Source organism: Passer domesticus, chromosome 6 (assembly GCF_036417665.1).
Source record: "Passer domesticus isolate bPasDom1 chromosome 6, bPasDom1.hap1, whole genome shotgun sequence".
In the NCBI taxonomy this organism is placed as follows: Eukaryota; Metazoa; Chordata; class Aves; order Passeriformes; family Passeridae; genus Passer; species Passer domesticus.
In genome coordinates, this window is record NC_087479.1 from 16,995,234 (window position 1) to 17,007,689 (window position 12,456).

Sequence of the window (12,456 nt, forward strand, 5' to 3'; positions counted from 1 at the left end):
AAACCCCAAGACTGTGGTTTTAGCCTAGGATGTTGTCATCTGGGAACAAGAACTTGCATTCCCATCACACACGTGCTGCAATGCAGGCCCAGGACAGCCTCGGGCTGCTCCACGCTGCCCTGGCAGGGTGCAGGGCTGGCAGCCACAGCACTGTCCCCTGCCCACACCAGCCCCAGCCATGCTGCGCCCAAGGCAGCAGTAAGGCACAGGCTCCTTAAACAGCTCCTCAGAATGTCCGTGCTTCTGAAGCTGTGCAAGTGAGACAAATGGCTGGGGGTTAAGAATTTCCTACATCATTAACCCTCCCCACCCCTCACTCCAGCCCACCCCAGCAAACAGAACAAACGCCCCATACCTGGAGGTGTTTCGATGCCTGAATTATTAATAAAATAAGCATGATAATGAATAATCTATGTTAAGCATTTTCTTACCCTTTATTTTTCATTATGATCAGAAGAGGAATATGATTAACAGCAGTTTAAACTTTAGCAGTACAATTTCAGTATTAAATATAAAACTACACTGCAAGTTGATGTGTTTTAAAAATGGTTATGTATACTCTAGCCTTAAATTTATGTATCAAATACAAGTAACTCAATTGTTTCTTGCCTTGACAATTAACATATCTAACAGGTTTCAACAAGCCAGACATCCATCTTTTCCATTAAAAAAAATAAGCAAGCACACCAACTCTTATTCATAGCAAGAGGGGTAAAGACTCAACACTTTCCTGAGTGTTGTGCAAATAATAACAGGTTCAAGAAAGTCAGTTAAATAAATGTAATGATAAACCTAAAGCTAAGCTGGAGGACCTTTTGATTAACTTCATATTTCATATATTATTTGCATCAGTTGAGAGCAACATGAGTTACAGAACTTCCATGAAAACAAGCCACTTACAAGCAGGTGTTTAAGCTTGATCAGTTTATTAAAAGGATTATATGACACGGTTGCCTGCAATAGCAGGGGACTGGATCTGATGACCCAGGAAGTTCTTTCCAGTCCCATGTTTCTAAGCCATGCACCAAGTGTATCCAGCCCACACTTTCACATTTGGAAAAAGCCAAAGCCACACACACACACTCACAGGAAAAAAAAGTTTAAAAAAATTAAAAAAGACCTTGATGACACCATTTCATTTTTCTAGTTATTCACTATGCAGAAGGGAACAGAGCTTAAGTCCTGTACAGAGGATACATTTACTCGAGGTTGATGTGGTACTGAAGTCAGTTAATAATTAGATACCTCCAGGCAGATTCAGTTACAGGGCATACCAACACTGCACACTGCCAGACAATTTCTAATCAAGCCAAGAACCTCTTGCAGGATGAGGTCTCTTGCTAGCAAGCACAGAGCACACTGAGTAAGCTAAAAGCAGCTGTTCTTAGGTGAACTACCCTACCAACCATGAGTGAATGACAGATAAGATGGTAAGAAGCATTTACCTACTAGACAAGATCTCTGCACACCCAGGCAGAAGTAATTAGTTCAGAGCTGCAACCATCGTTCCTACCTTGCCTGCTCTTGAGCAGGTTCTTTTAAAAGCTGGTCTACAGAATCAGTGCAGCCATTCTCAAGCACTACTAAAGTAGTAGTTTGCAGCTGCTATGCAAAAATCTACTTTCAAATGGTAGTCAGACATTCCCATCATTGAGGCCAGTTTGCTTGGACAGCATTCACAGCCACGGTATTAAGCCTTTGCAACAAACAGATACCTAAGCAATTGCCTACATTCAGCCCATCTAACTTTTAGGCACTTGGTTAAGGTGTCTGGGTCCCTTGTCACCCAGAACTCCCCCCACCCCCCAGGGCAAAAAAATTATAATTACTGAAGGCAGGCAGTCTCAATTGCCTTCTGGAGGTGTCTCTCGACCCCCACTGAGCAAACCAAGTTCTTAACACACGCACCTCAGTTAGACAGGATGAATGGAGACTTGTATCTCTTCCTAGGGATGGTATCAATATTCTCCAAAACCAAATGCAATCAAACAATTATGGTTTTCAATCCATTACATTTGGAAACAAAAACTTACAGTCAGTAATTATGCTGTAGTCCCTCCCTCCCAAGCATAAAAGCCTTCCACATGGAGGCTCTGCTTAAAAAAAAAATAAGAAAAAAGAAAGAGAAGAAGCATTCTTCTTTCAGACAAAGAAGAGTGCACACGGCTGCTTTGCCACTCATTCATGGGGAAGCTGAAGGATCAGAGAACACTTATTCAGAGAACTGGAATGACTAAGCACTGCTAGTGCATGCAAAGCAGAAGTAACAAGATCGTTTTTAAATTAACCCTAGTCCTCTTCTCCACCCCACAAAATTCATGCAAGTGTTTGAAAAGTCAAGACATAACAGCCCGTTTCCAAAAAGGCTTAATTTGGTTTTTTAAATATATATTGTAAAATGTCCTTTTGATTTCTTTCTGCGGGCAGATAAATGCATTTTTGGCATGTTTGAGAATCACGGATATCTATGAAGTCCATGCTGTTTAAATTCTCCCACTAGTTTTCATAACCTGTCAAAAAAACATAAGCAACCTATACATGTTTCCCCAGTATTGACATGCATGCTCAGAGCTCTCCACTGTAGTGAAATGAGGTGTTACTTCTGTGCTGATAGTTGACGAGTCAGCACTACACGACTTTGAGACCAACTAAATTAACATTGTCGTAATATGAAAGGCAAGCACAAGTTCATTTATTTATAGCAAAGGTCTTGGGTTACAGGAGGTCAGTTCTTGCCATCTTGAAAAGATAGGGGATAACTTATTGCATACATGTGCATTATAATTTAGCAGCAAGTCATTCATAGAAACACTTCCTTCCTACTGCTTTTTTGGTTTATTATCTCAATTATATATATATATTTTAACTTTACAAAGCATTTAACACCACCTTTAAGTTAATGGTCTTTTATTGGAAAAAAAAGACTAGCATTTACAACTTGGAATGGACATAAACTGTAATATCTTGAACAGCAATGTTGATAGTTGTGCTGAAGTCCACAGGCTACTCCGCCAGCTCCAAGTCATGGTACAGAAGGTTTTAAAAATATGAGAGTCCAAAGATGCTCCCTTGGTGAAGGTTTCTTTTAAAAATTTTGTGAACGGTAACAGCCTGACACCCGTTTCACTATAGTGCAATGCAGACAATGTTAAACCAGTATTTTAACACAGACATGCCATCCATAGTTAAGATCATCCTATTTTTGGAGCACACTGCTACGTACAGGAGAACCATTCGACCTTTAGGGCATTTTCTTTAAGTTTTGCATCCTTCAACCATTTTGCTGCATACCATCCTGAGGTATAAACCAATTTTAAAGTAAACCAGCTATGACAATTTATACTACAAATTGAACTAGAATCCACTATTGAACAAGAGAGTGGATCCTTTAGGTTTTTTTTTTTCCTTTTAATACACATGTCTGACTGTGCTCAATTGTCAAGCTGCATGCATGAAAAACTGGCCAGCCCAAACAGTGTAATAGTCATTAGCAAATGGAACTTTTGAGTTCACTAAGTGCTTCCTTTTTTTTTTATTTTCAAGGTAGTACAATTATTTATATTGTAAAACTGATGTTTAACTTTATCTTTTAGGGACAGGACCACCAACCATTACATGCAGTTTGTGGACAGAAGGTAATTTGACATTCAGTTTTGCTATACAGAAACAGAATGAATAAATGAACATTTTTTTTTGCAAGAGGTAAGTAAAAGATTCAATTTGATTCTTCTAGAGGAAAAAAGGTGTAAAGGAGGTCTCTTCACTTTGCAGTCATCATCTGTACGAATTCTGAAAAGATAAAAAGTCACTGTGATTTACTGTCTCCAGCGTACTTCAAATCAAGTGTCTAAAATACAGTTGGCATAAAAAAAGCACCTTTCACTGCAGCTAAGGTTTTGTCCACAGAAGTGGACAAGCAAATAACTAGTGTCTCAAGTATTAAATTAATGCCTTATGCAACAGGCTTTCCTCAGTCTGAATAATGGTTTTGAGTCAAGACAAACATCTTTTTACCTTCATAGTTGACTTGCCCATCCCCATCAATGTCTGCTTCTCTGATCATTTCATCTACTTCTTCATCTGTTAGCTTTTCTCCTAAGTTTGTCATAACATGGCGTAGTTCTGCTGCACTGATATAGCCGTTGCCATCCTATGAGAAAAGAGTTGCACAAGACCATGAACAACAATCCTGACATTGACTAACGTGGAAACTACACCTAGGTTTTCCAGTAACTGCTTCTGAAGCAGCCTTATGGCACTTGGGACAGATGTACAGACCTGGCACACTGTACAAACTGCAGTATGTATCAGTCCCACCTCCTTGTGAGGCATGCATGACACCATATCCTTCCATACAATTATTGCGCTGTAATAACAACTACGTGCCTGACTTGTAGTTGTGATAAGGTATTTTTAATGTTTTTAAAGCGCTTTCAAAAATAAACACAGAAACAAAACCAAAAAAGTTTTTGTTTAGTCTCTGCTGCCTAAGCAAGGCCAAAAAGAGACCCACTTCCCCACCAGCAAGAATGAAGTCAACTTTCTCTTCTGTGTTAACACTACCTCTATAACCAGACAGCAGCTGACTATGTTAGGCTTCTCAGATAAGATGATAAAGAACAAATCAAAGAAGCATTTAAATTCTACTCATAGGGAGTTTTGAGAAGTTTTATGACAAAATTAAAAAAAGAGAAAGCAACACTTCTAAACCAGTGTCCCCATTTGCAACATCCAAATCCAAAGCTCACCCTGAGCCACTTCAGAAATTCCCTACACTGGAAGAATACACTATCTTAGAGCAGGATATGGCCATCCCCAACAGATAACCTACCTCAGTGGCTTTAAACACTAATCTTGTCTGCAGAAATACCCCCACATTTTCAGCTAAGTACTACAGACTACTACTACTTTTTATAGAAAAAAGTGTTGAAGTCTTCCTAATGCACAGGCACGTGCATTAGCTTTACAGCTGCACTAGCAACTAATCCACACAATTTCTGTATAACATCTGTCATGTTCAAACAACTCAAAGAGGGGAACCCCTGTTCTAGAAAACTGACATGTGCCTAGGTATTCTCAAACAAGATCAAGAGAGCTGAGCTCTTAAGTTTTCATGAAAGCAACCTCAAACTTCACATTTTGAAAAGAGAACATGCAGTACTTCATGTCGCTCCAAATACTGATGACACCATCTTGACTTCAAAAGCTTCCATAGGTAGTATAAAACCATGTGCATCCATGCAAATGTTTCCCCATTCTCCCCAAAGTCAAAGGCAGAGAAAAATCCCCCTCCTCTACCCACGCATCTCAAAAAAAACCCCACACCCCTCTCCTGCCCCTGCCAAGCATTAAGGTCTGCTAATCTCTGTTTCTAAGGAAAGGCCAGAAAGTTTTCCTCATGGATGAGCTTGAAGCTTAGATCTTGCTGTATAAAGCAAGTAGAACCAGCATGCAACAATCCTGGTTCTACATTCAGAACAATCTCTGTTATGTTTCCAACTCATCTGTTTCTACTGGAGGATTCTTTCTCCTCCTAGACAAGAAGAGAGAAAACACTAAGGAAAATACAGACATCATTATTGCTTTAGAAGAGTAGCTGTACTTGTAGTAATACCTTGTCAAAGACTCGGAATGCCTCACGGATTTCTTCCTCGCTGTCTGTGTCCTTCATTTTTCTGGCCATCATGGTTAAAAATTCAGGGAAGTCGATAGTGCCATTGCCTTAACAAAAAGAAACTTCCAAACGTTAAACTTCCTAGCTTTTCTTCAGTAACAAACAAACCAAAATCTGGCATTTGACTTCATCAGGGACAAGACTGCCAGATGCTGTGTTAACTGTCCTTATAGATGAACTGGTTCCTCTCTCTAAATTGCTACCACTGCCTTTTTTGCTATTATAACATGCAGCAGCCACTCTGTTCCAGCACAGAATCAACTCCTGCCTTCTTTCAAGGACAAGTCACACCATTTGCCACCAAAGCCACAAGTAAAATGCCAGTTTGATGGGTCAAGGTTAGCCAATAACGAGACTTCTTTTTATTTCAAATAACTCCCACAAAATCAACCATTTAAATTTTTTATAATCTCTCAGTTGTTGCGTGTTCCAGGAAGAACGCATATTAAGCTGCCATTACAATCCAAGGTTATCTAATATTTGGGAACATCACTCATAAGTAAACTGTAAATACTTTTTTTTTCTAAAAATCAACTGCCTTACGAACCAAAGTTGCACACAACAAAAGCAATAACCCATTCTAATGGGCATCAAGGACCTGCAAATTCCAGTGACACGAGAAAAGATGTCATTATTTGTTATTACTGATAAGCTAGCTGTAGGTGTTCTTACAGTTATTTTACTGCAAAACTGATAATCCCTGCTGACATCCAGGCCTCACCCCTGAGATTAAGCTCTTCATTCAAAGCAAAGATTTAAATTTCAGGCTGCTTAAAGCTAGGGAAAAAGTGGTATGGTGAAGAAACTAGACTTGTATAGTCAGGATGCAGCTCTATATGCCAGTAAGGCACATTAAGTAGTTCACAAAATCACATTAAAAAGGTCACTGTTCAACTAAGACCTACCCATTGATTTGAGGAAGCATACAAATTAATTGTGCAACAAATGAAATTTAAGAAAATCCTTGCATCCTAGGGATTCCAGCCTGAGACATGCACAGCTACCTGTCATCATGGCCAGCTTTCCATACCAGTAAAATACGAACACAGGCCTCACACTCAGTTTGGAAAACAATCTCAATGAACACGCAGAAGAATAGCAAAGCATTCTGCTGTAACCCAAATTTAAACAGTTGGGCAGGCATACTGGTCTGAAGCTCTCAGTCTCCTTCTGTTTTAAATCCATCAAGAGCACCATTTGGTCTGCAGCCTAAAGAATCTACTATACACAAATTCTACATACCACTGCAGACACTGACGCTTTTCAGTCTCTGCAAAAACCTAGCAGTTAAAGTCATCTTACACTTTTTTTAAGAAAGTAGTTTACTTAATAAGGCCAGATAATCCAGTAATTTATACTCTTGCCAATATGCTTTCACTCTTCTTTTACAGAATGGTTAGAGAAAAATCACTATCACAACCAACATACAAGACTAGAGGACATCCTTGAGTAGGGGAAATATTATTCCTTTTTAAAACTGTTAGCCTATGTGGAGTTCAGAAACACAACATGTGTTTCAATATGGGCTCTCTGGAGTTCATTTAAAATAATTGTTAGCCTTGATATGGGAAGGGTTTTCTGCCTTTACCTCCAATAGCCCCTCTCTATTTCGGATTTAATACATTAGATAAACTATATACTCCTCCTTCCAAACTTCCATTGAAAACACCATTCCCCTTCTAACACATTTTTTGCCTTAGCCAAAACCACAGACATTGGTAAAGCTATGGGCTGACAAAACACGTAGAGAAAAGCTGGATGGAAAGACAGGTTAATGGCAGGTCAGATAGCAATACGAAGCCTGTGACCCATGAAATATTAAAGACAAATGGCATAACTTTGTCCCTGCCTGTATTTAGTCTCATGAATACTGCTAGCATCTTTGACATCTTTCTGAATTTAGAGTCTATCCAGCATTTTGAAACTGCTGTAAGAGCTCTATGTCATAGTCTTGCCAATGCAGTTGAAGCCCAGGTGTGGAGGTCATACACATAAAAGATGATCACAGCACCTTCCCAACACTTACCATCAGCATCTACCTCGTTGATCATATCCTGCAATTCTGCTTCTGTTGGATTTTGACCCAGTGACCTCATGACAGTTCCCAGTTCTTTTGTTGTGATAGTACCATCACCATCTTTGTCAAATAGGGAAAAGGCTTCCTTGAATTCTAGAGGCAGAAACAATCCCAGTGTTTAGAGACATCACCAGCATGAGAAAACCACAGACTGAAAATGCACTCTACTGACAAAGCCTGGCACAATTCTGAGAAACATTTTCTCTTTTTATCTAACTGTCCCTGCATTGAGAGAATTAACACTCTCAAATACAAATAAAAAATTACTTACAATACCAACACATAATTTTCACAGTAAATTCAAACTTATTTCATGTGGCTATTTATCTGCATTTACAACTCTGTAATTCATTTCCATGCATCTGCATCTTGCCTGAGGCACAGTTGCTCCACAAACAGCAGCTGTCTGAAATAAAGGAAAGGAGCCACTGGGTTCCCTTAACAATTAACAGACTTAGAGGAACAAAAGCATTGTCATTTACCACTTATTTTCAAGTCAGCAGACAATAAGAATTAGTGTCAGCCATAAATGGAGGACTGGTCTCCAGAAGGTCAAATAATGCTCCTTTCCCTGACCAGCCTGAATTACAGGCAGTTTATTAAAAGATTTATTTAAAAGACACTGCTTTGTAAAAATGTGCAATAAAGCAATCTGACATTTATTTGTTGCCATTTCATCTGTAGTTGATCTTCACTCTATTAAAGAGTACCTAGGTCTCCTTTGACTCTAAGTAGTTCATTTGAGTCTAGCAATTATTTCTGTTTGTGAGAAATCTAGGAGAACTTGGCTCAAGTCTGAACATCTAAAAAAAAAAAAATCATTATCTGTAGTCCAAGGAATAAGAAGTCTAAATTAAGAGGCAATGAACCAGTAATCTTCCAGAATATTTTTGTCTGGTTTTTTTTTTTTTTTTAGTTTGGGATTTTTTTAAGTGAGTGCTTTTCAAAAGTGGTAGTACAGATTTAAAATTATCAAAGATGTTTTTTTCCACTATGCTTGAGATAATTTATTTTCTTTTAGTCACAAGAGCTAGCAAAAAAAAAAAAATTATCATCAAAACACTTACCAGCAATCTGTTCTTCAGTCAGCTGATCAGCCTACACGGAGAACAGAACATTTTAGAATACTGTTTACCGCTAGCTCTGTCAAGCCATGAGGCACTTCCTTTCAATTTCAGAAATGATTTATCATTACTTTCATGAAGCCACTTTCAAACCCTGGAATTCTGCCTCTACAAGGAGACGGCACTCACCTACACCATGCAGCCATTTCCAAAAGCATACAGGCTAACTTGGACTGAAACTGCAGGTGAAGAACCAAACACCATCCTGCAACCTGGTGAATCAGATTTGGTCCAGAGAAGGACACAGGGCAGGCTCCTTGCAGTTGGTCAGAGAGGCACGAAATCCCCAAAGCCGTGTGTTTGGGGTTTCACAGCACGTGCCATTGCCAGCAGTGCACACGCGGGGGATGATGCTGACGCCTCGCCCACGGCCCCAGCCCTGCCCAGCTCACCCAGCAGCCTCCAGCCCTCTGCCAGCCCCACAGGAGGGGCTCTGCTGCAACATCACCAATTACAGCTCAGTGTTACAGAGACTTCTGCCACCTCTGACAAAGAAAATGCGTTTTCATGCATCATATTATTTTTCCGTTCAGCCAAGCAGTTGAAGGTGCCTCATCCTGATATGCAGGTTGTTTTATATATAATTTTAAGTGGCAAGATTTAAAATGCCTGCTTATGACCTTCTGTACATCAGGAGGCACTGCTGCATACAAAGGTGCACAGCCCAGTGGGCAACCAAAAGGGCTTTCTAGAGCTTGACTGTGACAGCCACATCCTTCCAGAAGCCTCTCCCTATGTACGGATAGAGCATCACAAAAAGCTCCAGTGGACTCAAAAGAGATAATTAGTTCTTTATGGAAAAATATGCCTTTTCCTAGTTTAAAAAAAAAAAAATTACATGCCTAATCACAGATACTGAAGAATACAAGGTACTAACTTGTTTTAAACACATTTTACTGGACTGTTTTTGCAAATAGAAGAGAGAATTTTGTAGGTCAGAGAAGGTATGAAAAACCTTCTTCTCCTAAAATATTAAATATAAAAACCATCAAACTGCAGCAAAGAGCAATAAATACAATGGAGAATGAATCAGCTACGCAATGTTAAGCTCCTGCATCTGGGAAAAGGATAGGTTGAAAAATCTTTTCTATATGTTAAGGAAAACACACAGATCTCATCTGTAATTAGGTAGGGGGTTTCTTTTAAGGTCTGTATGTAATGATTAAACAATTCCTCGCATGCAGTGTGTTGAAGGAAGGAGAAAAGGGGAGAAATGCTAACAGCTAAAGACAGTCTTCTTTAATAACTGCAAAAATTTGCTTGTGCTCAAAATCCGGCTCGACTTCCTGCACTCTTTGTGATTTTCCAGAAAATGCGAGGTTTCACTTAAAGATTATCTAAGGAATTTACATAACAGACTCACTGCCCTGCAGAACAGGAAACAGAGCCACACCTTGGCAAAAAACCTCCAGTTCACAGCACCAGTTCATTGCCCCATTAATCGGAGCTCGCTGAACATTTCTAAAATCATATTTCAAATAAAAAAAAAAAAAAAAGAACAAAAAACCCCACGAAACAAAACCCCAAAACCTTCGCACACCCGGTGATGCCCGAGGACACAAACCAACCCTACACTGCCAGGGGTTCACCTTCCCGAGCAACAGGCACAGGCACTAACTATCCCCACAGCTACAGGACAAAGGTACCCAGCCAGGGCTGGAGCCATCACCCCACCCAGCCAAGTCATCAAATCCTGTCCTGGTGATGTCAGCCTTCTCCTACGGGAAGGGGAGATGCAGAGACAGAGTCGAGGAACACCCACATTGCCAAAAAGCGATTAGAGGTCAGTCTGTAACTGTTTCTCCGCTCTCGTAGGAAGCGAGAAACAGCCGGGAAAATCCCAGCCCTTCCTCTCGCTCTCCTTTGCGAGCAGCCGGCAGATGATGCGATGCGCTCCGGCGGGGCGGGAGGCTCGCAGCCCGCCGGCGCAACAGGCGCCCTTGCCGGCCGGCAGCCACCCACTGCTGCAGTGCGTCCCCGTTTCCCCTCCCTCCCTCCCTTCTCCCGCCGGCAGCCACACCACGTCCTCATCATTCAACCGCGAGGGCGCCCGGGCTCCGCGGCCAGCTTTCCCTCCCCACCGCCCTTCCTCCAGCTGGGCTGGGGCAGGAGCTTTTCCCCCGCAGCCCCTGGGGAGAGGGGAGGCTGCGCCCCTCCCGCCCCGAGCCCCCCATGCAGGAGCTGGGCCGCTTCCAACCGAGCAACTCGCACAGCGCCCCGTTCCCCGCGGCCGGGGGGCGCGCGGGGGCCGGGAGGAAGAGGAGGAGACATGATGTAATGCAGACAGCGATGGGCTTCGCCGCCGCGGCTGCGTTTTTTTTTTGGGGGGGGGACTGGGGAGGACGGCGGGGGCGCAGTAGCTGCAGCGCGGTGCCCTCCCCCGGCCGCCCCCCCGCTCCCTGCGCAGTGCAGCTGGTGCCGGAGCCGAGCGGGATCCTCGCCCGCAAACCCGCGCCCCGCCCCGCAGCGCGCCCTGCCCGGTGCCGGGGCCGTGGCCCCGGGGAGACGCGCCCGGCCCTTTCCGCAGGGGAGGGGAGGCGAGGCGGGGCGGGAGGGCGCGGGGCCGGGGCGCCCACACGGCAGGCCCGGGGAAAGGGGAAGGAAGCGGCGGAAGAGGAAGGGCCGCAGCTCCGCAGCCCTCCCGCGCAAGGCGGCGGGGGGTAGGGAGAGGGAGAGCCCGCAGCCGCCAACCCGCTCACCCCGCGGAGACCCGGGCGGGAAGGGCCCCCGCGAGGCTCCCCCACCCCCGCTCCTCCCCGGGGCTCCACCAACCCGACCGTCCCCAGCTCCGCAGCGAGCGCACTGCGCACCAGCCCCCGCGCCAGCCCGGGCACCCCGTGCCGCGTCCGGCCGGTCGAGCGAGCGAACGAACGAACGAGCCCCCTACCATGGCGCGGCGGCGGCGGGCCCGGCGGCGGCTGCACGAACTGCGCGACCACGAGCGACGGCGGCTGCTGCCTCCTCCCGGCGCGGCTCACAGAGTGCTGGGGCTGTGAGCCTGCGCCGCCGCTATATACGTGGGGCTGTATCCCTCCGCCGGAGCGGGGCCCTTTTCCCTCCTCCCCGGCGCGGTATGTGCGAGGTGACTGCGGCGGGCGGCCCTGCCCCCTCGGCGGCCCGGCCCCTCCCCTCCCCTCCCCGGCGGGGCCGCTCCCGCAGCCGAGCGCCCCCCGAGGGGCGAGGGCAGCGCGGCCCCGGCTGTGGCTCTGCTGTGCCGAGCGCTGGTGCCGGTGCAGCCCGCGGGGAGCTGCCTCGCCGCCGGGTCCCCGCCGGGTCCCCGCCGCTCTCCAGGCTGGAACCCCCGGAGCGAGCGCATCTCGGCCAAGTTGGTGGTTTTTTATTTTCTAGACAGCATCCCCGCCGGCGGGGCGGGCCTGCGCTGCCCCGCGGAGCCCGGAGCGGCACCTGGGAGAGGATGATGGCGCGGGGACGGGGAAAACGTTAATAAAGGACTCTTTTTTCCGATGACAAGGCGTGTGTGACAGCGACTGTAAAACTAAAATGTTGAAGCGAGGACAGCTGCCTTTTTATTAATCATAGGGCTTTTGTCAAGCACCAAAATCCAGGCGACGGAGAAATTT

General features: G+C 44.5%; 1 protein-coding gene across 1 annotated transcript; it reads right to left on the reverse strand.

Moving 5' to 3' along the window:
- Positions 1-409: 409 nt before the first annotated feature.
- Positions 410-11,970, reverse strand: CALM1 (calmodulin 1). The gene is made up of 6 exons (XM_064423607.1): positions 11,763-11,970; positions 8,819-8,849; positions 7,701-7,844; positions 5,615-5,721; positions 4,015-4,150; positions 410-3,789 (listed from the first exon to the last, which is right to left on the reverse strand). Exons 1-6 carry the CDS (start codon positions 11,763-11,765, stop codon positions 3,761-3,763), a joined length of 450 nt encoding a protein of 149 aa, XP_064279677.1. The 5' UTR covers positions 11,766-11,970; the 3' UTR covers positions 410-3,760.
- Between the last annotated feature and the right edge of the window lie 486 nt (positions 11,971-12,456).